The sequence below is a fragment of the Bemisia tabaci genome, chromosome 1 (assembly GCF_918797505.1).
Source record: "Bemisia tabaci chromosome 1, PGI_BMITA_v3".
In the NCBI taxonomy this organism is placed as follows: domain Eukaryota; kingdom Metazoa; phylum Arthropoda; class Insecta; order Hemiptera; family Aleyrodidae; genus Bemisia; species Bemisia tabaci.
The window spans coordinates 52189921-52217125 of record NC_092793.1 but is presented as its reverse complement, the minus strand read 5'-3'; the positions used below and the strand labels follow the sequence as shown (position 1 = coordinate 52217125).

Sequence of the window (27205 nt, the reverse complement as noted above, 5' to 3'; positions counted from 1 at the left end):
CTGTTTAGTGTACATCATGTTAAACTTCAGACAGAACTTAGAAAACTGTCATTTTGGTTTTCAAATCATTAGAGGGTTTTCACGTATCTCACTTTGAAGATGCATATGTGACGATGAATGGTTTTAGGATATTATATTAATGTGGGTAAGTTTGGAGATGGGGCGAGTAAATGAATTCGTACTTTAATGACATCTCATGAGCCAAATTTAAGATTTATGGCCTCAGCCAGGCTGATTAAAAACTTTCACACCACTCTGACAGGAAAACTGTCTGTTCTCTTATGGATAAGATCAAACCCTTTTTTCTATAAAATATTTCTTTGTCATTTTCACATGCAGTGAAAACAATTTTCAAAAAACCTATTGTGAACGATGATAAAATAAGAAAAATTTAAAAAAAGTCAGAATATTTTCTTTACAAATTATCAATTTATTACTAACAAAAATCAAGTGTGACATTGATCTGTGAGATAGATTTAATGAATCCTGACATTTTGAGAAGTTAAGCTTGTAAAAAATAAAAAATAAAAAAAAACAACAGTTCTTTCTCTTTGCAAGAGAAAACTGATGTTCACAATTTAAACAGGGCTAGAACTTTGTTCTGAAAGGAGTAAACTATTCTTACAAAAAAAGCATAATTACATGTTATTCCTTGAGATGATTCAGTTGAACAAAAATAGTCTCCAGCCTTTGCCATCATTGGCACCATGAGAGTCTTCTGTTGTTCAAAAGTCTTAAATTTTAGGACCTGAGGAGAACAGAGAACCTGACCATTTAGCTGCGAGTGGTTTATTTTTTTTCCTTTCTTCCTCAGCTTTCCGTCTTTCTTCCTGTTGTTCCTGAAAATTCAATAGTTAAATGTGAAGTACACAGTGCACACCTCAGTTCCAATTTAAATCTCATTTGAGAAGAGTTCAGTAAGGGCAAAAAAATCAGGCTACATAATGAAGGTAAAATGCTACCAAGAAGAGACTCCTTTCTCAAAATTTTAAAAAATATCATGCAAAATTTCAGCCTAATCTGTAATGTAATTTTTTTTACTGCAGGTGGAAAAATATAAAATACCATAGAAAATGACACTTTCGTAAATTACTATATCACACTTTCCCCAATGATAAATTAGAAGGCATCTAGGCGACTTCATCAATCCTTCACCTCTGGAATCATCAAACCTATTTGCAGCTTGATATTCAGTGTTGTTTTCCTGCTGTAGGTGGGCAAAAATTTAAGTACTGAGGAAAAAAACAAAATTTTTCTCTTTGTAGGGATTTAAAACATTATATCTCTGAAGAAAATTGATTTAGAAATATTTGCCATCAAAACGACACTTTCTTAAGACCTCAAGAATTTTAATGCCAAATGTCAATCTGATTCCTTAAGTAGTTTCTCTACACCAAGTGGGCTAACATTAAAAAATAGAAAATGTTTTACGATTATTTAGGTAGAATTTTCTTTCAGTGGTTGACAGCCGCAGTGGCCACAGGGCACTACTAGTTTCTTCATGTTTTTCCATTTTTAAAGCATGTCAACAAAAGCTTGCAACACCAAAAAAAGGACTGGTAGTCAACACCACAAAAAATGGCTGGTGAAGGGCATAGTTAGTGACTGGCTTGGGTTGCTACATATTCAACAATTTGAACAAAGGTGCGTTGGCTCATTCAAAGGGTCTGATTTTGTCAAGGCCAATCAACCTGTAAACAATATACACTGAGCCACCCCTAATCTGCTACCTTTTGTAGCACTTTTTGCAGTCACAAAGCCAATCTTGAGTACTAATTTCAACTTGCTAACAGATATGGGTAGATTTATTTTGCATGAAAGTCCAAGCCAAAAATTGATTTAAGTTGATCAGCAAAGCCTGGAGGTGCTTCTGGACCATTAGATTCAAATTCCTGGCAGTCAATTATCTATGAAAATATATTTTACCTTGGTATAAAATTTAAATGTGGAGGGAGGAGACACATCAACTTGTTAGGCAATTAAAAAATGCTGATCGAGTTGAAGAAATTTTCTTACAGGTTAGGTTTGATAAAAAATCATTACTTACCAGAAATTTGCGTTGATTCTCCTTGAATGTTTCTAAAGGGTCATCAAATTGGCGATAATATTGCAAAACTTCTCGTACATCTTCTACTTGATTGATTGCAATTGCTAAAAAAAGAAAAGAAGAGTTAAGTGCTCCGAAAACTATCAGCAAGGCAGAGTGTATAGCTTATTATTCTATGGTATGCTTAAAAAGCTATCTAGATATACTTAATCACTGAATTTTAAAATTGAACATCGATTGTAGAGTTTTCAGCGTTGTTTTGCAATTACAGGGCGCATTTGTCTTATGAATCATCTGCCTAGAAAGTAGATCCCTGTGACAATAATGGATTGTGAAACTCCCAGACTTGTATCTCGTTTGCCTTGTTTTAAAATTTCCACACCTATTCAATCTTTTTAATAAGAACCCATCAACATCATTCCATGAAGTTTTCACAGAATTTTCTTCACACAGAGAAGAATAATTGTGAAAGTTTTAAAGCATTGATGTCGAGTAGTTTTCTGTTTCAAGAGTATAGTATGACAGGAGGTCTGCAACATTGCAAACCGAGATACATGGTTTACGATTTTCACCATTCATATGTAATTTAATGAGGGCCAAAAGTTAATAGTAATACTGTCCTGAAGAAAGAGATATATTGTGTAATGTTTTCTCCTTGCAAATACGGCCATAATAAATGAAAGGTACTCACTTTGTAAAAATGCTGCAAGATCCACTAAAGTACGGTCTGTATCTTGACCTTTCCATCTTGGGATCACCAAAGCATTGTTCGGGTGCAGCTTGACTGAATCTGGATTCCAGTCGACAACGATTACTTTACTTAGATCACGATTGATACAATCCAAGTTTTTTACATGGTGTCCATCGACAAATTCTGTTGCATCTCTTACGAGGCGATATGAAATCATTTGTTTCGGATCTAATGAGTCAATTATAGGGAATACAGTCTGAAACATTCATAAAAACAGCTAAATTAATAAATAGGCTCCGGGCAATACCCTCACTTATTCTGGCGAATACTCACATCCTCAGTTGTGGTAGCAGAGCAAAAAACAAATTCTCTCTTTTATCTTCAAAACAACTACAGCTCTCAAGGTCCCAACTCTAATCAATTGAACGAAATAAACAATAATTAGCCTAACTGGGTACATCACATATTGCCTAATTGCCTCTCTTTTTTATTTATTAAATGGAAAGCTCAAAGGAAATTTTGTGAGAATATTCTTCACAATCAATAGGAAATTCATAGAAAGTTACCAGGCATTATTTAATTTTTAGTTTTCTGTTACCTAAGCCGAACACGAGAGCAAATTAGGAGATATGGTATACATATAGTTTGGCTGATACTAGATATTGCTGATCAGAGAATAGGTTCAAAATGGAAGTAAAGAGAGACTAGTTTTGTGGGGTAAAATGTTTTTATGATGAACAGCCCGATAATGGGCCTGTTGCAAACTTTTGCTAGAGCAAAAATAAGAGTTGTTTCTTGTAGATAATGCCTCAAAAATCACGATGAGCGCATCGGCAAAGTCTGAAATGCACTCATAACTCCACAATCTGCGTAAGAAATTTGCGTTTTTTTAAGCTTCCCGCTTCAAAAACGATACTACGGCATAGGTGAACATTTTGTTAGAGGAGTCGCTCAATCGTCGGCGATATTCATCATGGCCGACGCTTGCACGCAGTTCCGCGCGTAATTCAAGGAGAGTTCAAGGTCAATCAATTCGGGCGTGGAAAATATGAACGTTAACACACCGATTGTTATCTGGTCTAATCCAGTTCAGGTGTTATCTCGTCCCATCAAACGTGTTTTGGCGGATTGGCGTCGGCTATGATGATTATTGCCGACGATGGAACGACTCCTCTTACAAAATGTTCACCTGTGCCATAGTATCGTTTTTGAAGCGGGAAGCTCAAAAAACCGCAAATTTCTTACGCAGATTGTGAAGTTATGAGTGCATTTCAGAGTTTGCCGATGCGCTCATCGTGATTTTTGAGGCATTATCTATAAGAAACAACTCTTAGTTTTGCTCTAGCAAAAGTTTGCAACAGGCCCATTTTTCGCCACGATAATTGATAAAAAGTAAAATTCCAGTACTTTCCAAGCATTTCACCGTGCTTTTTTCCAAGCCAATGTGAACCAAAAAAATACTTACAAGTCCTTGCTCAGCAGTGTAAATCACTATTTCAAAAAGTGGAGGTCCTACTTTTTCAAGAAAAGCATCAACATTGGGTCGTTTTTTGAATCTCCAGCCAGTTTGATACTAAAAATTAAAGAGAAATAAGATTACAAGAAAAATACATGTACTTAGGTGTAGTAAAAGGAGCGTGGCGCTCCTTGGGAGGAGGAGTAGTGCAGTAAAGTAAAAGCAAAAGCAAGCAGTAAGCAAAAGTAGTACATTATTTCAGAAATAACGTTCAACATAATTATGTAATTGGAAACAATAGTTTAAAATTGACGCAAGAAATTGTAAAACGTTGTTTCAAAAGTATTTTAAAATATTTCAAATCTTATTTTAAAATAAGGAGAATATGTTTAGGACGATGCTGTTTGCACACAATTATTCTGTCTAATGCGGTCATTCCTTGACAAACATTCTCGGCTAGCATTCACTGGTGAATAAAAAGTTTCAGAATATTTGATGTGCTTCAAAAACTGCCCAACTCAGAAAAAATAGAGAGTCCGTTTTATTGCAGAAAAATTGTTTTCAGGGTGATTTGCATCTTTTATTTCATTTATTAATTGTTTTCATTTTAGATTGAATAGATATGCACGAGTTCCCTTTGCTCATAAAGGACCACATCCATGGTATAAAAACGCTCATATTTTACTATTGAAGGACTGAAAAGTTTTATGTTGATGGCTACAGGGTTCATTTCAGGATCTAAATAACATGTGCTTCAAACGTTGTCTTTTCACCATAACTTAGGGCTGAATTCAACTTATTTCCATTTTCTGGAACTTTTCCTTCTTCGCAGTCGGGCACTTATCGAAACAAGCAGTTCAATTATGCAACTTACCGTCCAATCTGGATGAACTAGTAGATCCGTTAATTCCAAAATTAACGTGTAGGGTGGTTGATGGTAAGGTGGTTCGAGAGGATCTGGCAGTAACTTATCTCTTGAGGGCTTTTTTAACATCTGGAATGATTGCCAAACATTAATGACGAAAGCGATACTCTTTTGTTAAAGAAAAATCAAAGAAAATCATTATAGGCAGAAACTTGCTAAATTAATTTGAGACCAGTTTCAAAAAAAAATAAACTAGAACTTAACTACCTACAGGATTCAAACCAAATTAAACCATACTTAAAATAGTGCACTTAATAATAACATTACGAGGCCCTCAGCAGTGACTTTGTTGATGCCAGTTATTCCTTGTTTTCAACCTTTTATTAGCCTAACTGCGGTACCAATTTCTCGAATTCTTTTTTTTTTTTAAGGATGGAAGAGGCACCCATTAAAAAGCTGCCATGGCTTAATTAGTAAGTAAAAGTTTTAAAAAAAGAAAAACTTGCTACCAATGATCAGTAACATCAAGAACTTCTTTGCACCCTAATTCACCTGACCATTTACTCAACTTACTTTATTCCAACTCTGTAATTCGGCAGCTATCCTTGAGAAGAGTTGTTTGACTGGCGGTAAATGACTAAATTCATCTTCAATAATATTTCCATCTGCATCTCTTTTCTGGGGACCTATTACAGGAAAGGAACAAAACACACAAAATTTTAAAAAAAACATTTTTCAGAGAACTTGAAGATTTGTAAGAGTGAGTTTTGTTAAAAAATAGTTTCACTCATAGCTTTTATTCTTTGTTAGCAAGGGAGAAGATAGATGAAAAGATTGAAATTCCTCCAAATAATACGGTATGCGGCCCAGCATCCATACACGTCCCATATACACATACTCATTAGCTAATGCCTAAAGGAGGACCTGATAATACAAAAATTTCAGCCCTACCTCTCCCAAGATTAGAAGATGGGAAGCTTGATTTGAAAAGTTCATTAAATTCAGATTGTTGAGAACAACATATCAAAAAATATTGAAATTTAGCTGGAGCTGAATTCCTTGGTTTTCAATTCAGGATTCTTTGGCTGCTGCCCACTTTCTTCATAAAATTTGTGTTTCTCTTCATGAATATACAAGTACAAAGAGCGAGAGCAAAATTTGCCCATAACAAAAGCAGATCATTTTCACTAGAAATCAATTCAAAATAGTGTTGTTATGAATATACCAAAGATCTTCTATTATTGATTGGGGCCATATCTTGTGTAGAAAGAGAAGGTAAGTACAAAGACTTTACTAATCATGTTGGCATTGAACAATTTTCTAAAATACCATTTTTCAGCGAACGCTTACAATTTGTTCAAAAGATGAAGTTAGTAGATTCTACTAGAGGCCAGTTCACGCCAGTCTTGTAAGTATTATGAGCTTGTGGGGAACGACAAATTTTGGAGAATTAATTTTACGTGAATAATACATACCCAATTCATAAATTAAAAATCCTCCACCAATACCAAATGATGCACCCAAACAAATAAAACTAAGTTTCATAGTCCGCCAGTAGGATTCTCTTTCTTTCCTCTGAGCCTCCTCATCTTCATCTGGAGGAGTTTTTGGCCCTCCTCCTTTGTCTGATTGTGAATCTTGTTTCTCGCTGAAGAGATTTGTGGAAGAGTGAAACAGACACAAAGATTGATTCGTACAGCAATGGGGTGCCTTAGAGTTGTTTAGTGTCCTGAAACCACTGGAAGAGAGGGCCAGGGATTCGGATATTCTTAAGTTGATTTGCGAATGCCCCACTGAGGAAGTATAGCTTTGACCAAGTTTGTGCCATGCAGTAAAGGACGAGGATGCTGAAAAACAAAATAATTCCAAATTCTTAGGTCTTGATAAAAATCCAGACAAACTTTGATTTTTTCAAATTAAAAAGAACATCAGATTGCCCCTGAGTAGAGTTAACTTTCATGTAAAATCTACTCTGCATCTCGTTATTCATCAAAATTATGATTCGCCCACCTGATGGCAATAATCATAATGATTTGAATATTGAATAAGTTCAATTCTGTGTGGCAATTGTGACTGCCAATGGAAATAAATATGAAGAAGCCAAATTATGGGGTAGCAATATCATATGCCATATTTTGGAATTTAGTCAATTGATCCCCCTCAGCCCATAATGAAGGCTTTAAATTTTTTATGTATGAGGTCTCGCTGAAAACATATCCTCAATTTCAAAAAGATTTAAAGTTTGATGGAAATTTCTCGAAAGAATTTCTTTGAGGGTAGCGGAAAATGATACATCCACCATAAGGTAAGAGCCAAGGAATAATGTTCTAGACATATCATTCTTACACTGGCATTTTGTAAGTTCATCCTGTAATCAAACCTTCAGTTCCTCGCAATGATGAGACCAAAATACGTGACAAATGTAGTTAAATGTAAACAGGAGCTATGACAACACTTTGTCGCAAATGGAACCTAACGTGAATGGAGGCATGATCCACAACAGGCTTTGACATCCACAGACCGAGGTGGATTCAGAGGAATGTAGCCAAGATTTGAACCTTGATCAACAACTGTTTTTCAAGCAGTTCAGCGTTTCACTGCATACTAATAAACTGTACTCCAGGACAAAAAACAGTGCAATGCCTCATGTTCCATTGTGCACCACTGTGGTCTGGATAAAACAAGTCCTAAGGATACAGATTGTAAGCTACCTACATTAAAAGTTTGGTTTAAAGTTGAGTCCTGAAAATCATACCTAACTTGGGTTTGCACATATCAATGTCAAGCGTTATATTTATATAAATGGCTAAATTTGGAAACTACATGTAGCAAGTTGCGGCGATTCAAAATTTTTGGGTAATATGCTTTCTTCTCTTGATAGAAAACTTGTCAGATCAGTATTTCATGAAATTGCTATGATCCCTCTCCTTTACTGTAAGGGTGTTCTCAGAAAACTTCTGGTATAAAGTTGGCTCATTCCCGAACCGATGTAAAAATAATATAGAGATGAAACTTTGAAACACTTGAAAATTCACAAATTTCACGTGATAGTTTCATCATTCTCCGTGAACGACTGAAGTGAGACTGAGTTGTGATCAAGATTTAAAGTTATACACTTGACCATTCTTATGTCAGCCATTAAAGTGTCAAAGTTGTTGTAATTATTCTCTAAACTAGTTTGCAGAGGGTTCAGTCAGAATCTGAGAATTTACGTGATTCGTACACAGACTTCTTAACCTAAAATTATCAAGTCATGTCTTACCGTAACTCCTGTCGGATGCACTGTTGTGAACTGATCTACTGGAATCATGGCTGAGAGATGCAGAATTGCATGCAGTGACATTTTTAAAATTGTTCACGAAATTATTGAGGAGTTTCTTTGAATTTTTTATACACTTCCACTGAACTCCAGCCATTTCGGCTATACATCAACATAACCAAGAAAGACCGACCACAAGCATGGCTGGTTCAAGAGCATAGAGTACAAGACGGAGAATGATATTGGAGCAGAGGGGGAGGAAGAGAGAGGGAGCAGGAACACCCAAAAACTTTCACAGTTCCTGGTTAGCCGTTTGTATCCAGTCTACCCTCTACCCACCGGCAGTACATTGATGTACAGCAAATTGCCTACGTCGCCAACGCATTGCTTACAACTTATATCTTATTATGTACCTCAAAAGTTTAAAATGCTAACCAAACCATGGCTCGCCTTATTAATCTAGTATAGTAAATTAAATGCATTCAAATATATTTATTAATGCAACATTCTCTTCTTCTGATGAGCGGTCCTGCGATACTGCGATCGACCAAGAGTGATTGATATCTTCTGTGATATCTCATCGCGAACTTCCGGAGACATGTTTACATTTCGGCTAAGGTTAGAGACCGTCGTGAGGTTCAGATTACGCGAGCTGGAGCTGATCGAATTTGGACGCGAGTAATTTCCTGATGTGGTCGCAGTTGTAGTTTATTATAAAAACTATTGTAGATATTTTTGTAAGAAATTTCATACTAGTTTAAAGCGTCCCCAACTTAACCTTAAACTTCGGTGATTTCTTGCAGACGTGTAAACAGTCTAATTCAGTGATTAGTGTTGTGGATATGGATATCACATCTTAGTCTGCAAGCCATGAGCTATTCCGTTTGTTTATCTCATTTTTTACCTGAAGTCAGCTTGTGACTCTATGTTGACCAAATGCATTGATGATATTTTCTTAAACTCTGTGACTTAATATGGTGGAATAAATTTCACCATGGCTTACTCGGTTTGTATACTTTTCATTTTAAATTGCCCATTAGTTTTAGTATCCTAGTAGGCCTCTACTACCTAATCCCCGTAGACTCCATTGACTTGGAACCAGTCTTGTGCTACCACTCTCTGTCGTATTTCCTCTGGTTCTCTGTGAACAAGCTCCTAAACATTACTCATGAGTCTGACCCTGTTGCATACGCTGACAAATACCTGTTGTGTCAAGGTACCCGCAAATGAAAATACTGAAATCAGTGAAAGTCGGTAGTAATCACTTTCATTACCTCTAACGGCAAATGATGGATAACTGGGATAAAAATAAGTCCTTCGAATTTCCCCCTATCTTATCCCACATTTCTTTCTATAGTCTTGCAACTGTGATGAAGAAGTCTGTGATTCAAGATGAGTCGACAACAATCAGAATTTTTCTCCAATTGAACAAGAGAGGTGCAGAAGTTTCTTTTAAGTGCTTCCTAAATCAACCTCTTTTGAATCCACTGAAAACATCCCTAATATTTTTCAGTCTCTAAAACATGTTATTGCATCTAATTGATAGTGTTTCTCTCTCCATTTCACACTCAGTTTCAATTTTTGCTAAGCTGTCTCATGCGTCGCATTTGTTTGCATGTGCTATTCGCTAATAAAAATTATTTCCTTGGCCATGAGTGCCTACCTTTTTCAAGGCCTCCTCAAATGTGGGCCTCAAACAACAGTAATTCGGTTGCATGACAACCCACTTTTACCTGTCCATAGCTGCAATCATTGTTCTCACACACTTGTTCCAAAAGTTAATTTTTGGCTAGATTTTTGGAAGCATCTTTAGCCGCCAATAATTCATTTTCTCCACTGTCTTCCATGAAATTAGTGTATAATAAATTCCCTGTCATTTTATATCTGTAGTCATCATGGTCATCTATGTTGCTTCAAAAATTGCAATGAATACATGTGGTCCCTTATCATCAAGCTTTTAAGTTCTTCTGTATCAAATTGAAGTTAGTCTCCCAATTTGGTAGTTACTTTTCTGCAGTCGTTATCTAAGCGCATTGATGAAGTAATGGTGAAGGATCGCCTGAACTGAACAATGAGGGATACCTAAAAATAAAACTGAGGCTTGTTTTGATACCAAAAGATGTTGAAGAGAACTGCGAGAGGTATATTTCATACTGGACCAGCATGTAGGTTCTGTGTGCATCTCCCTTTAATTTGAAGGAAACCCAATACTCCAGTGATTAATTAAAGCTCGCTCATCATATTTTGAGACAAATTAAATCATGTTCTTGTCAGCTTTCATCAGTCTTGCCATTGGAAAACATGCATCAACCTGTTGAGAAATGCTGATGGGAGGTTAACTTCTACCTCAATATATGATGACTAAATTGTACCTATTTTCTTTCGCTAGTAGATGCTCAGTCACATTGATAACATGGCATGCAGGTTTGATCCTCCGAGTGAAGGTCTCCCTCTTGGAGTTTAAAATTGTTTCTCAGCTGTAACTTTAAAGTGTATTGTTAAAGTAAACTTTTTAGAGATGTCATTAGCTTTGTTGTCATTTGTTTTCTTTCCGTTTGCTAGCGACCGCAATATAGTTGTCCTATAGGGATCGAGGATTGACTTCGCTCATGATCAAGCCACGGTCAATCCTTGATCGTTATTGGATGATTGCATCACGATAGCTTGCAAGTGGAATGTAAGCAAGTACCAACCGAGCTGACAACACCTCAAAGAACATTTGGAATTGAAATCAAGTAATGCTAAACTGTTAACATTATTCAACTTCATTTGAATCATCTGATGGTTTACATGTTTTTTACTTTAAATGCCCAATACTGAATGATTTCTAGAGGTCGTTGGGACTGTTGCATTCTGTAAACAGTAGGACTAAACGATATAAGGTAAGTTTACTTCGATAATGCACCTTTAGTTACAGCTGGTCAGGTAGGCATCTAGACATAGATGCTTCTAGGAATGAATTGATCTCATCATCACTGGAAAAAATCATGAGAACCTGGACAAGATTTAGCAAGTGTATATGCATTGCTTGTAGTCAGCAGACTATCCTAACAGCTTTGCCAAAGCCCTGCAAAACAATTTTTTTAAAACCAAATTTGCCTCAACGGTCCATCTCCTCATAAATGTACCTTTATTAATTCTTGACTTAGCCTGTATGTCTGATGAATTATACTGTAGAAGGGAATTCAGGAATCTTATTAGGTTGATTTTATCTATCGTTTACTTTATCATGGCTCTATTTAAATGGAATTAATTTCTAATCATTCTGTTTTGCAGTGTGTCAAGGTGATTTTTGAAATTGGCCATGAAGCAGCTCTGCGTAACAAGCGCACCCAAGAGGGCTTTACCCATGACTGGGAGGTTTTTGTCCGGGGTGCTGACAATACCGACATCCACTACTTTATTGATAAGGTCGTCTTTCATTTGCATGAAACCTTCCATAAACCAAAACGAGGTATGACCATTTTTTTTTGTAAAACTGTAGCCTGCTGAAAGTTCCAGCAATCAAATTTTAATGTCCAAGATGATTCTCCATGTAAAACCACTTGCTTTATTAATCAGCTAAATAAGTCTGTGAAAGACTGCCAAATTTCATTTGACCCATCAAAAATCTCCAAGCGAAATGTCAAGTTTCTCCCAGGTTTTATTCAAAGCTAGCAAGTTTTCAAATTCCGACAGTCACAAAAAGGAGAAACCAATCAGAAAGTGTACCTATTTAGTGAATTCTTAGAGTGTTGGCAAAATGCATTTGGCAAGTAAAACCCTCTAAACACCTTCAGCTACCATCTTTCTGACTCATTCAAATTTCAAAAACAACAAACAACAAATGTGTGTACAACAAATCCAAATTATCCATCTGCAACTCTTTTCGATTCATTGTCAGTTCATTTGTGTCTTTCTTTTTACAAGATTTGCCTACAAAATCGTTGAGTTAGGTTCTACTTTTTATCATGTACTACTTGTTATCCTCTATCTTTACCTCTGTTTCCTTTTTTAGTTATTAAAGACCCGCCGTACAAGGTCAAAGAGTCAGGCTATGCTGGGTTTTCTTTACCGATTGATATCTATGTAAAGTCAAAAGATGAACCACGAAAAATCAAATTCAATTACGATCTCACTTTGCAACATAGTGGTCCTCCAATCTCAAATATAATTCGAGAAAAGTATATCTTCAACAATCCTTCAGAGGACTTTCGACGGAATCTAATCAAAGGTGGTGGTGTAAGTATGAACTTTTTAAATTTATTATAGCTTTTCTGTGAGCAGGATTCAACCCTTAACTTGAATGTTTTTACAATTTTTAGTGATGTGCCCTGACCTTAGCATTGCCTTTACATAGCAGTTTACCAAGAATCTCCATGGCTTTTCTGACCCCTTGAAACAGGCGGCAGAGAAACAAGTTTATGCTGTGCCAATGATCTAAAATGTTAGCCTATCAATGCGCACATACTTTCTTTCATGAAGGGTGATAAAGCTCGTTCAACGTAATGAGAGACCAAAATCAAATCTTTTTTACATCATTACTCATCTGTTGGGTCATTTTTTTTACTCAACATACGATGAGCAAGTTCTGGGTAATATTGCTTGAATTGTTTAACTTAATCTAGGTAAATTTAACTCAAAAAAAATTATCTTCCTCCTTAGTAAACACCTTCTGTACAATTGGGTGTAAAGTGACAGCAAACAATCTGCAGTCTAAATACAGTTACAGTTACGGTCCTTACAGTTATTACCTACAAATTTTGGCCGATCTGTACTGTCACTGCGTTTGGTGCCTTTTTTAACAGTAGATGTAAAAGCATTCAATAATTGTTCACATTTTGTTTGTTACAGATTGGAGTTGGCAGTGAAAGTTTAACCAACAATAGTCACAGTAATGCTAGTTTAAATTGTATTACTTCCGCAGCGAATAACGAAAATAAAGTACAGTCTAGTTTATCATCTAAGTCAAAACCTACCAGTGACAGTCAGTCTTTGAAAAAACACAAAGTCAAGGTAAGTTTTTTTTTTTTTTTTTTAAAAAGGCTCCTCCATTTTGTCCGCACGGTTGATGTCTAGTTCAGTCTTTTTCACAATGAACTCTATGTTTAGCAACCTGGAGTTTATGCCAATTTGTCTCTTAGATCTTTTTCTACTCATTACAAAAAGGTATTATCAGAGCTGGATATAAGTTTTTGCCGCCCAGTGCAAAATAATTCCCTCCATGGCCCATCTGTCTGGTGTTGTAAATGATGAGAATGTAGGGCAACGAAGGATGGCAGGCAATGTAGCGGAATTGGGTTAAAATTTCTAAATGAATCAATATCAGTAATATTAACTGAAAACTGATTGTGCCTTTTAAATTTTAAGTTGAACATTATTCATTGCTGAATTTAGGGAATTACCTAGAGGATCTTAATATTGACCTCTTGTCCAAACGATTTGATCCCAAAAATGTCGGATATCTTAAACTTGGAAAATATTCCTCCATTAATCATAATAATATTTCAAGGATCCAGCTGAGGTTAGAAAGAACTGCTCCAACTAAGGTTCCTTGGGGCCCCATAGACTTGAAGATCTATTAACTTGAATTCTGAATAATTTGGTAAAGTCAATCACTAAATTTTAAAAACCAAATGCTGCAGTGTGTAGAGATCATTAGAAAAACTCTCATTGAAAATAAAAGCTGAAGGAAGTCAGTCTTGTAGCCTCGGAGGTCAAAAACAACAAAAACCTCAATACTTCGGTACGGTAATACGTGTATCACTGCCTTGGTTCTCCATGTGGAGTCACGAACCTAACTTTAGGTGCTTTTTGCATGTAAACTGAGGCAGTTGACTCGAGAGTTTGTACCCCACCTTGGGCTTTTGATTTCGCCCAATTCGTTTTTTGGGTTGACAATCCCATTAAACACCCTAAAATTTTCATAATCTTATGTATTATCATTTCTTTCTTTTTTTTCTAGGAACCATCAAAAGCAGATGACATTAAACCAAGTAATTCATTTGCTGCTCTGTTTGGAACACCTATTAAAACGGTCAAAAAAGAAAACCAACAAGTGTCAAAGCCCTCAAATAAAGCTAGTTCTGCTACTGAGAAACACTCATCAGAGAAACAGGTGCGACAAACTTCTTCCTATCCCCCTACAATTTTCATCCTAGCTTTCTTTGCAGTGAATGGGCTGAGGAATGTGGTCGAAGTTTTGACCTTTCTCATCTAGCTATGTGATCTTATTGCAACTGAAATAATTAGTCAGTTTTACCCTCCCAAATGTTTCTTCAGAAGACCCCTCTCTAACTTATTAAACACCATCCTCTAGGTAATTCCCTAAATTCAGCAATGAATAATGTTCAACTGCAGAGGTGAGTACACAAAAAGTATGTAGAGTACAATAGTATGCGCTTAGAGTAGGCACTTTAAGTTAGAAGTGTCAAAATTGAGAAACCTGGATCTCAATTATGACTGGCAGATTTAATTGCCTATCCATGAGATTGTAATCTTCACTTTGCATTTAAAATTTCAGCTAGAATACTTTATCTCTAATGTGTTTTATGTTCCTTCTCAACAGGTTCACTCATCTGAAAAATCATCGAAACACAAGAATGGAGCACATAAAGAGAAGGCGCTTGTCAGCTCTAAAAAAGATCATGAAAAAGATAAAGAGAAAGATAAAGATAAAGAAAAGGAAAAAGAAAAGGACAGAGAAAAAGATAAGGAAAAGAAAAAAGAAAGGGAAAGAGAAAAAGAAAGAGATAAAGAAAAAGAAAAAGATAAGGACAGAGATAAAGAAAAAGTAAAGGAAGAAAAACTTCAAAATCAGCCAAGTAGTAAAGAGAAAGTAAACCTGGATAAAGTTCAAAACCAGCAGAGTCTCAAAGAGGAGAAAAAGAAAGAAAAGCAAGAGAAGCAAGAAAAGTATGAAGACAAACTGAAAGAGCATAAGGAGAAAGAAACCAAAGAAAAGTCGGATAAATCAGGTAAAAGTCACTCTGAACTGAAATTAGAAAAGAAAAAAGAAAGGAAAAAAGAGAAGGAAAAGGAAAAAGAAAGGGAAAGAGAACGAGAAAGAGAAAAAGAAAGGGAACGAGAGAAAGAACGTGAAAGAGAGAAAGAAAAAGAGCTTGAGCTGAAAAAAGACAAAGAAAAAGAAAGAGAAATTGATAAGACTGATAAAGTAAAATTAGACATTCTTATCAGTAAGGAAAAAGAGAGTGTGAAAAAGTCTCCCAAAATACCAAGTATCAAAGAAGAAAAAGTAGAAAAAACAAAAGAAATTAAACTCAGCGAAAAAGAAAGACCAGCAGAAGAAGAAAAAGAGAAGCACCGGCATCACAAACACAAGAAAAAAGAGAAGCAAAAGAAAGAAGATTCTGCTGCGAAGGAAAAGACTGAGAAAAAACTAGATAGTAAACAATCAGAAACGAAGCATAGTGAGATTAAGAAACCGTCACCTGCTCCAATGCCAAGGCCATCAACACCTGAGCTAATGATTAAACCAGAACCGCCGAGCCCAAAGAAAATTAAGAACCCTCTTGGAGCTCTGCTTGATGAATTGTCAGATAAGTCTGAGAGTGATGCCATGATGTCGTCTGAAGATGATGAGCCTTCCATGTCTTCACCACCACCTTCCCCTCCTCCTCCTGTGCTACCTCCTGCCATCAAAGATGAACCTGCTGAAATGTCAAAAATCACCAAGCAAAAGGATAGTGATAGTGATGACTCAGTAGTAACTGTCATTAAAAAAAGGGGAGGCAGAGCAAGAGAAAGGGATAGTGACAGCGAGGATTCTATCATAACAGCTAAGAAAAAAGCAAAGAAATCATCAAAAAGTGACAGTACCAAAGATACAAGTAGCACAAAAAAACACAAAAAGAAGAAGAGTAAAGAGAAAGACAAAGAAAAAGATAAAGAACGGGAAAAAGAAAGAGAAAAAGTTGAAGAAATAGTTCCTAATAAATCTAACACAAGGCTTGAGTTTTCAGATACAAAGCATGCAGAAAATGAACAGAATAACCATATTCTAAGATCTCCAAGTCCTGTAAAAAGGCTCGTCAAAGAAGAGCGTAAGTCACCCCAATCATGGTCGCCTGTTTCACCAGAGCTCAAATTCACAGATGAATACGTAACAGAGTTGAAGAATCTACAGCGAAAAATCATGAATTTAGAGGATGACTCAGAGTTGCAGAAGGTTGTCCAAGTGATAGCAGAAACCGGGCAATATGAAATTACCAAAGAAACGTTTGATTTTGACCTTTGTACCTTAGATAAGAATACTGTTCAAAAACTGCAGAATCTATTTCTCACTGCCCCTTCTTGACGCCACCTTCATTAGATAAAAAGTCATTGTTATGGGTAAGTACATACAATCCATTCTTCTTTCAATTTCACGAAGAGTCATCAAACCCCCCCCCCCCCCCCTTCCCCCAAAATAGTAGTTTCTATCGACTTTTCTTTACGACTATCCTAAAAAAATTGAACCCTTGTCTTTAGCATCCCAACAAACCCTCGTCCAGGTGTGAAGTAAATCTATTGAAAATAAAAAACACAAAAAGATACTGGTTTTCCGCCATTTTTAGGTCGCCATCTCATGAGGAATTAGGTATTTTGAATCACTAGTATTGAGTTCATGTTCAGAGTTCCAAAAAACTACCGGATACCAAGTTCGGAGCAAATTTATTCATACATAGCCAAGATGATGTTTTGGCGGTTTTGAACTTAACCAACCACCATAGATAAAAACTTGAACTTTGTCTCAAAAATCTCCTTTTTTCAAGCCCTCTCCACTAATTTATCACAAAGTAGGGGTCACTGCCTGAAAAGAAGAGTTTGGGTCCAAGCCCCCCCCCCCCCCCCCATCAGAAGGGGTTCTTTTCAAAATTCAGAGACAAAAAACTAGTTTTTTTTACTCAGGAATACTTCAGAAGTTTCAACTCAATAGTTCAGTTACCAAAAAAACTATCAGAGTGGTGAAAGACTTTTGCAAAGCTGTATTCTGTGAAAAATATAAGTATGTCATGTGTCTTTAAGAGAGCCTTAAAAACTAAACTGGCACCTAACAAGAGATTTTTCTTGTACGAATTTTATTAAATCAGATTTTGTTACTGAATTTCTTACGTTACATGCCTTTGAGAGAAAGTCCTTTTTACTTTTCAGTTCTGTGATTCTAGCAAAATTGGAGCTATCATTTGATTTTATAGAAGATTGCTGTTACCACTTCTTTTTGGGTCTTGATTCATCCTTCTTTTGTAAGTGTTTCTTCAGTCAGTCACTCACTAAAGGTATGAGTTTTCTCTTCTTTGCACTTGGGATCAAATTATAAATAATTTTCTCATTGATTTTCATGCCCTCATTAATTTTTACTGTTTTAATTCTTACACACTTTTTGTCCTGATTTTCACTTGCCTAACTGTATGTCATTTTACAGTAATTTTGGTGCCGATGTTGCCAAAATATTTCATAATGGGTCAAATTTAATAAATACCCAAGTAATTGGCGTATTTTATGAACGTTTTAGAACAGCATTAATGGTTCCTAGTGGATGCTCAGAGCTCACTTTCTTTTTATATTAAGCTGATTGAGTTAGTCAGTTTATTATGCACATTTAAAATTAATTAATCCATTAAGTATATCACATTTTGGATGGTCACGCAGGCTACTAAGGTGTAGGAGTGCCACCAACCCATCCCATTTTTCAGTTTTGCCTCTTGTCTGCAGGCAGGGTGACAGCTAATCCAATTGTTCAAATGCTTTTTAAGCTATTGCAATGGGAGCAAGTGTAGATATGTAGTGAAATTTTGCGGCCTCTTCAGTCCAATTTTAGTACATAAGTTGCCACGTAATTCCTTCAAAATGTGAACTAACCTTGCCAAAAAGCTCATTTATCAACTTTGGAAACAATTTGTATAGAAGAAGAGGAAAAATTTTGAAAGAAATCAACAACAGCTGCTGTTGTTCAAGCAATTGCTGAATGTATAAAGATATTCAATGTATTGCACCTGTTTGATTTAAAAATATTTAACTAAAAATTTGGGTTGAAGCATAGAGAAAAAAAAGAGGGTGATTGCGAGTTAATAAAATTATAAAGCTAGTTAATTATTAAATGTTAATTTTTACATATTGATGTCACTGGGTGCATGCAAATATCAGTTAAAGGATTTTACCTAGTCTTTTTTTAAATATACAGTAGTAAATTAAATTTTAGACAATTTTCAGAGGGTACACTTTTTTTATGGATTCACTGTTTCCGGGATGTTTGCGATTAATTTTTTTTGTAACTAGTGATGTCACGTGTCTGCAAAAGTTAACTTTGCAATCACTTTCTGACCTTTTTCCTAGATGACTTTACCAGATTTTCTGATCAAACAGGTGCAAAATATCAAAATACACTGGTTTAATCACAGTAGATACTGCTGTTGAATCTTTTTGATAGCTCTCTTGCATAAAACGTGAATTTGATACTGTGCTTTCTCTTGAATTCCAAAAGTTTCATGTTAAAGATGAGATTGCATAATTTACGTAATCTGAATTTTTGGTATCCAAAGAAGAAGAAAATATCCCTCAAAGAGTGTATCTCATGTGGCATATTTTTGCGTTTCATATTGCATCTCAAATTCAAGTAAAATAGTATTTAGTCATATTTAGCCTCCTCAGAAAGCTGTGAACATCCACAACAGACCAGGCTTAATCATAGTTCCTCTTACTGAATTGACAGTCTTTTACGTTTTATTCATTTATTTATGTATCTATTTATTTATTTTTTCTTTTGTTCAATTAGTACTCAGCATTGATGTGTTGTTGGTTGAGAATGCACTTCTCTCCTTCCAACCACGATGCCCCCAATTCAAGCCAAAACTTGCTTGTTTTATCTTTTATACATTTCTCTATAACTCATAATGTACTCTTTAAATATCCTTACAGTTTCTTTGCTCCTCTAAATTATCGTCCTCATATCTGTCTTGTAAATTGTATTTAATATTGTTTGATGAATTTCATTGACCAAGTTCTTTATTAGACTAAGTCTTGTTACTTATTTTCGTTTTTATTTTTATCTTTTGTTTTGTTATTTGATTTTTCTCGTTGATTGATTTTTACCGCTCCAATCCAATTTGTAGTTCATGCTGTGAAAAGTGTGCATGGGGTTGTCAGTCTTTTCGGGGCCGAGCATATGTAAAGTAGCAAAATAAAAATAATAACTAGACAGTATTTTTTCCGCATCAAAAAAATATTGGATGATTTTAGTTGATAAGAATTGTAGCATGGCAATGTACACAATGATGTTTCAAACTTCAATGTCTAAATGAGGGGTACTAGTTTATGGAATTTCGTGTAAGAAAAGAGTAGAGCCCGTGTTCTAACTTAATACAAAAATTTTAGGAGCTATTTAGTAAGGAAACCAAATTTTTGGGCGCCAACTTTACTTTTTTAGGAGCCATAAAGACCTCTAACTTGCAAAATGCAAGGGCGCAATGAAAACCAGGGCTGTGCCAATGTCTCAGCTGTCTCTCTCAGTCAATGCCTCTTATTTTGACACATTTAAGTCTGATTCTTAGCCACATATGGTAAATGGCGTCAGTTGAAGTTAAAACACTGTATGAAACAGTTCCCTTTGTGGGAGTGAAGGGGCCAGACAGAACTAGAGTCCCAATATCAAGTACAGTACATCCTTTTTCCTTCCTTTTCTCATTTCATTCTCCTCTTCTGGCTCACAAGGAATTGTCTTTCCATTCACCTTCCTTTCCATGAAATCTGTCCTTACATCTCCATCTTCATCTAATTGTTTGAATCTTACAACGAAACATCCACAAGAATGTCATTGGTTCGTTTGTGTACCTCAGATGAGCTGAGTCTACAGTATTCCTCAGAATTTTTTAACTCAGATAATGTACAGAAGTGTCAACAAGCCAGATAACATACCATACAGTAGTGTTATTTAAAAATAGATTTCTTTTATAAAAAAAACGCTCTTGTAAATAATAAAGAGCAGAATGTCATGCGTGTCACTGTAATATTTTTGCCCATACAATGGAGGAAGAACTTTTAGAAGGATGGTTTATTCTCTTTTTTTGATTAAGCTCAACAACCCTCCGACACTCACAAATGCTTTATTCCTCGTATTGTAGGATGATATGTTTTATACTTTCTTTACATATCCATAGAGGAATCTATAAATTATATGATCAAAGGATTTATTCCAACTGTGATGTTTGTCGTTTACTTCCTCATTTTGGACAGTTATTTCTTTCATATTGGCATATTATTTTCTGATAATTTTTTTGGCAATCCCTGCATAGACCTAATTTTTTTTTGGCAATCCTTGCATAGACCTATTTTTTTTTTGGCAACCCTTGCATAGACCTAATTTTTTTGGCAATCCCGGCATAGACCTACATGCAGGAGTACTGTATCAATAGTTAAAAGACGATACCCATCATTCCCTTCGTCTCAATCAGTTAATTTTTAATTATTACATTTAGAGAATCCTTTCAGCCTACCTATGTATTCTTCTACCTGTCTTTTTCTACTTGAAATCTTTTAGTTAGTAATTTTTTTAATGTTTTTCGTACCTGTTTTAAGAGTTGATAAATGTTAATAGCATGTTTTAAGAAAGAATTTCATGAAAATTTTTGTTTGATCAAGGAGCCATATCAATGAGTCATACTTTTTCCCTAAATACTCTCAGAGAATTATTACAGTTTATTCCATAAAATCATGTATTTAATACCTATCCAGGGTATGTCAGAAAATATTTTCGAAGTCTAGACTCCATGTCCATGGGAACTTTGGTTCTATCCGCCCATGAATACCAAGAAAGGTGAAAGTTTCTCCTCCTTTTCCTTAAATTTTGTTTCAGTCATTCTCTGCTCACCCTTGTTTGAATTCAGATTTTAGCCAGAACCAGGGTTTTCCTTGAGGAAGAGCGAAAAGGAAAACCTTCCCATCAATTGAAGAGCCTGTTTTCCTCTATTTCCCCCTTAAGTTGCATCTTTTTATAAATGCATCACTTAAACAAAACAAACAATGATCTTTTTCAGAAATTCCTCCCTTTTTTTACCTTAAAATGGTGAACATTTGCCCTGCAACATTAATCAACGTTTCTTCAGAAAGAATTTATCAAGAATGAATACCTAATTTTCCTATTTTTTGCTCAAGATTAGAAAGAAAGCCTAATTAAGTAAGATTATTAAAGAATATTATGTTTGGTTTGTGTCTCATGGAGGAGAAGAGGTAACCCCTAAGGCAATTGTTTCCCAGTTAGCAAATAAAATATTATTAAAATAACGATAGTAGCAGCAGTTGGCTGGTTAAATCGAACAATTAAAATCACCTATGTACAAGCTCATACCTAATCATTTTTTAATTCATTTGGAGATGCCTCTAAAAAATTGAGGGAATGAACATCAGTATGATCTGTATTATGCACAATGCTCTAGTTTTGATTAATGAGGTCAAAAGCCTTTACTACATCAAAGTAGAAGCCAAAAACGGAGACATCATCTTCTGTTACGCTATAGATTGAATCAAAAAACTTCTACACACATAGTTTGAGTTGTTAACAACTCTTTTAACTTGAAGTAATCCAGTTTTTGTCGGCAGTTACGTTCAAAATGGTTTTCCAAGTGGTTAAAGATGAGCCTCTGAAGAATTATTGGAGAAGTTTTCAGTTGTAGACATTTGGTTGTAGTTACCGATCAATTTTTCACCTAAACCTTAAAAGGAATATTGGGCATGTGATTTACCTCGTAAATTGTATAGTCAACGACAACAACAAAATACTCTCATTTGCAATATCTCTTTCAAACATCAACTGTATTAAATTGGGATCGCCTCTTTTCAAATTTTAGCATTTTATTGCTGCAGACACCAACTCATTTTAATTTTTTCAAATTAGTAAGTCATTATGGGGATCTATATTTTAAAGAGCTTGATGCAAAAACGGCTTTTTTCGCCCCCCCTCTGGAAGTTCTTCAGACTTTGTCTATTGATTACTCATACTTTAGCGCTTCTTTTCCCAAATTTTCAGACCCCCAAAAAATTTTGGGGGGGATCTAGGGAAGGTGGAAGTCAAAACCTATGAACCTCGATATCTCTTGAACAAAGAAAGATATCGAAGTCCGGTTTGGACGAAAAATCGTCTAAAATTGCATACTTTAAGATTCTAAAGGTCGAAATCCCGATATCACATTTTTAAGTCAACATATGTGCTTTTTTCCAGTTTTTAGGTCTAGAAAATTTCTTTTAAACGAAAAATTTACAAAGATCTCAATTTTTTATTTGAACCAAAACCAGTTTTTTAAATTGTTCGTCTTTTTCCGCATCCAACGAGTGGTCCATTAAGCTGGGGAACTAAACGGTTCCGGAGTTATGATCGATTGTAGTTTCCGCTCAACGCGCGCCGACCGATTTTCGCGCGCAAAAAAGTCGGATTTGACTGTTATTCGATCAGATTGAATGTTCAAACTGAGCAAAATGCTTTATTAGGGACTCTTGAGGGTCGATGAGTTCAGAAATTACCGATACTTCCAAAAAATTCACGTTTTTAAAATTGCAGCTTCGGACAGGACCACTGAGCGACCGGTCGGCGCTCAGTGGGCCTCTAAAATAGCGCTGCGGAGCTGTAATTTTAAAAACGTAAATTATTTGGAAGTATCTGTAATTTCTGAACTCAGCGACCCTCAAGAGTCCCTAATAAAGCATTTTGCTCAGTTTGAACATTCAATCTGATCTAATAACAGTCAAATCCGACTTTTTTGCGCGCGAAAATCGGTCGGCGCGCGTTGAGCGGAAACTTCAATCGATCATAACTCCGGAACCGTTTGGTTCCCCAGCTTAATGGACCACTCGTTGGATGCGGAAAAAGACGAACAATTTAAAAAACTGGTTTTGGTTCAAATAAAAAATTGAGATCTTTGTAAATTTTTCGTTTAAAAGAAATTTTCTAGGCCTAAAAACTGGAAAAAAGCACATATGTTGACTTAAAAATGTGATATCGGGATTTCGACCTTTAGAATCTTAAAGTATGCAATTTTAGACGATTTTTCGTCCAAACTGGACTTCAATATCTTTCTTTGTTCAAGAGATATCGAGGTTCATAGGTTTTGACTTCCACCCCCCCTAGCTCCCCCCCAAAATTTTTTGGGGGTCTGAAAATTTGGGAAAAGAAGCGCTCAAGTATGAGTAATCAATAGACAAAGTCTGAAGAACTTCCATAGGGGGGGCGAAAAAAGCCGTTTTTGCATCAAGCTCTTTCCTGCTTTAGAAGAAACCGGATAATACTATCACAGGGTTAATAGTGTGTGGTGTATATATATATATATATATATAAACGTTAAAAGAAACTTATAATCTTTTTTTGCTTCACAAGTTGTATTATGAACCTTTCGTTTCCTCTTGGAACCCAATGTCAACTCTTTTTGCTGCAATGTGGACCTAAAATTTTGAACCTTCGTATCGATTTATTTGTTAAAAATCTTTACTTGAAACTATATGATAAACTTTGTAAACTTTATGTGACATGAAACTAGATTAATGCTCTGTGTTCTTCTTGCGGAAGAGGTCAAACAATTGGTAGTTGACGTCCGAAGTGAGCATGTAATTCAGGGTATCGGATCTGGTTTTTTACAGCAACTATGATTTGCAAGTTTCTTGCTGTATGGACTCACAGGTTGTTGTATTAATGGTTAGATCTACATATATCGACGGTGAAGCTCCCAAACCATGTACCTTGTTTGCGGTATTTAAAAATCTTCCCTCCTCTTTTAATTTTTTATAGGAGAACAAATCAACATCATTCCTTGAAATTTTTTCAGAATTTGCTTTGAGTAGAAAAGAATAATTTCGGAAGTTTTAATAGTAGAAGTTCAGTATTTCTCCATTTAAAAAATGAAGTATGACAGGAAGTCTGCAAGATCAATCAACCAAACCGAGATACGTTGTTTGGGAGCTCAACTGTCGATTCATGGTCTCATGAGGTAATTTACTAAGTTGTGCCAAATCGGTTGTATCATGGTGTTGTATTATGCGACAGACACAGAATAACAAAATAAGTCCAAAGCCCAAATTTCTACTCTTTAAAAGAACAAGGACATCCGTTTTAGAAATAAGGTGAATGGTATTGTATTTCACCGCAGTAGTGCATACTGTCGTTTCTTTTACCCTTGATTCGACACTTAATATAAGTGTTGCCCACATTTGCACAAGCACAATTCCACATACATCACGGATTAAGCCATGTTGGAAGAAACCATAGTATTCATTATTGCGGTGTTTTTAAAAGTTGTTTTTGAAAAAAGGATATCTTGGATATGATAATTTACAAACTGAGATCCCATTATTTCTGATAACCTATTTAATTAAATCATAAAAAAGGGTATAAAACATTTTGTAAGGGCATCTGACATATTATTCAGTTTTATCCTTCCTATTTCATATTTTGACAGAAAATTCTGGAAAATTTTCTATGAAGTCTCTACTTTTCCTGTTGATGTTCGTTTTCTTCTTCATTCAATAACAAGTATTAATGCCATCTGTTCATCAAGGTAGATAGAGTCTTTACTAGACCTAGGGCATTGATATTGCTCGAAGCAAGGAACAGCACCTTCATTGACCACAACTTGTGCTAAACCTTTAAATCCAGCCTCCCCCTTTTCTCCTCAAAAAAATTCTCACATCAGTAACATTGATTCCTAATTTCTGGTTGCAGCATCATTTGTCTGTATTTTTTTTATCTGTCAGTGAGTTTTCCATAGCAAAGCAAAATTTATGTTTATAGTCTTACGAATAGGCTCAGTGACCCTTTTTTGACCTCCAGTTTCTTGTATTTTTTATTTTACAGTGTTTCCACAAAATATAATATGTCTTTCTTGTTAAAACTATCAAGAATGCATACTTAAAAAAACCATTTTAACTTTGTGAGGAAGAAACTAGAGTTAACAAAAATTCCCAGCCCTGGTGGTGGGTTTCTCGTCAAATATTTGATTGAATTTAAGTTTTTGAATAAATACATGTGCAATTTCACTTTAAATGCTTAAAGTATTAAGTGCGACTTATTATTTTAGGTGATAAAATGTTTCATTAACTTTGTTGATTGTTTTGTCGTATCAAGTTTCTGTACAGTGCAGTCTGCAAGTTTTGTTTATTTTTATTTATTCCTCCCTTTTTTTATTCATTTTATGTGACTATATTCATTTGTGTGGTTTGTATTGTAAAGTAAGGACACTATGCAAGCAGAAGTTGAGGATGCTTATGGACTTCGCTTTATGAATATTTTCTTGAAAGTAACTGAAAGCTTCTCAAAGAAGCTTCAAACAAAATTGCGATTTTCAAGATATGCTCCTGGAAAATTACCATCGATTTCTAGAGGTTGGAAAAATCCTTGGTATTAGAGGATTATAGATCAAAACATGACTGTTTCCTAAGAGGAAAGGGTGATTTTGTGCAGGTATTCGAAAACTTTACACTGAGTTCTCATTACTTAAGATCAACCCTGCCTCCCAGTATCCAAAAATTTTATTTTGCTCAACTCATCATTTCTCTCCCAAGACTTTCTCAGTTTACAGGACCAAAAACTACACCTGCAAACAATTTTTTGATCAAAATACATTTTTCTTCAGTCCCAACAAAGCCTTGCCAACTTTTTGATTCCATTAGAAACAGTATCAATAATTGCCAAAATCTAGCAGTCTCATGAGAAGAATTTCTGCAGCTGGATGTGGTTCACTTTTTGGATTTGATAGGCAGGGCTGCAACCTCCCAAGAAACTCTTAAAGCTCAAACATTTGCGTCCATCTACTTTTGAACCATCACTTTGGTAGGTGGGTCAAAAACTTCGGATGTTGGAGTCGTCGCTGCCAACACGGAAAATCAACTGTAGCCGGCAGGAATTTCGTTTCATTTTAACACAATTTGGCCATGACCACATCCAGCTTCTGAAATTTACCTGTGCAGATTAGCTATTTTGGATATTATTAATAATGCCTCTATCTTAGGTATAAGAGAGGAACGTTTTCTTGGACAGAAATTCAATCCCAACTTTCGATCAACCTTGATGACCTGTTGGCATCCATCAGCTTTTACTATTTTCCCTCTCTTGAGTTCAATTCCTAAAGTGACTACAAAACTAAATCGATACAATCATGGAGCAACAATAATGAGGATCTACCTCTGATACCAATCGGATGGTTTTTTTTTTTTTTGTAAAATTGTTAAAAGCAGCTAAATTCTATATGGAAGGTGAATCCTAACTGATAGTGAACATTTACATGATGTATGAAGGAGTCCAATTTTTCAAGTCCATTTGTGAACACATGCTTCTGTTTGCATAGCATCCATGGTTTAAGGTTGTACAAAGATTAAGTTGATTGTATAAAGTGTAAGAAAACTTTAGCACTTCAGATTCAATTTATTAAATGGTAACATTTCAAAAATGTCTACTTGCTTTCTCTTTTTCTTACCATACCCTAAAGTAAGTTTAAATTCGCAGCTACCGCCACGATTAAGTTTTATTCTGGCTGTTACAATTGTGAACATTGTGCAGAATACACAAGGATCATAGACCTACAAGAGCTTGAAAATCAAAATGGAATGGCTGCTCTTAAACTTGTGGTTTATAGTGTTTTTTTTTTTTTTTTTTTTTTACAAGATTTAATTTGGTGTTTATCCATTGATTTCCATCATTAAAAGGCTGTCCCAAGAAAACTGAGATCCAACCAGTATTGAGGAAATATCTGTGACAGGTTTCAAAATGCAGTTTGGCTGTTGCAGAAGCCTGTCTCATTAGCTTTCAAGAAGCCTTGATTGGGCATTTGTGTCAAAAAATGTGCTTTTCAATGGCAGTTTTCTAATAATGTGTAAAAACCCCTGTGAGTCAATCCAAACAATCCTGTAGTTCAAGTTCAGTGTTTTTTGTATAA

At 35.5% G+C, this 27205-nt stretch overlaps 2 protein-coding genes across 2 annotated transcripts; one reads left to right on the top strand and one right to left on the bottom strand.

The window, feature by feature from the left end:
• Positions 1-409: 409 nt before the first annotated feature.
• LOC109039709 (mitochondrial import inner membrane translocase subunit TIM50-A) lies at positions 410-8553 on the bottom strand. Its single transcript, XM_019055325.2, has 8 exons — positions 8322-8553; positions 6535-6906; positions 5633-5745; positions 5069-5188; positions 4204-4311; positions 2739-2994; positions 2048-2151; positions 410-839 (listed from the first exon to the last, which is right to left on the bottom strand). Exons 1-8 carry the CDS (start codon positions 8473-8475, stop codon positions 735-737), a joined length of 1332 nt encoding a protein of 443 aa, XP_018910870.2. The 5' UTR covers positions 8476-8553; the 3' UTR covers positions 410-734.
• A 311-nt stretch (positions 8554-8864) lies between these two features.
• ear (ENL/AF9-related super elongation complex transcription factor) lies at positions 8865-26723 on the top strand. Its single transcript, XM_019055321.2, has 7 exons — positions 8865-9324; positions 11595-11772; positions 12316-12539; positions 13152-13313; positions 14263-14415; positions 14866-16649; positions 17451-26723. Exons 1-6 carry the CDS (start codon positions 9313-9315, stop codon positions 16612-16614), a joined length of 2478 nt encoding a protein of 825 aa, XP_018910866.2. The 5' UTR covers positions 8865-9312; the 3' UTR covers positions 16615-16649; positions 17451-26723.
• The last annotated feature ends 482 nt before the right edge of the window (positions 26724-27205 follow it).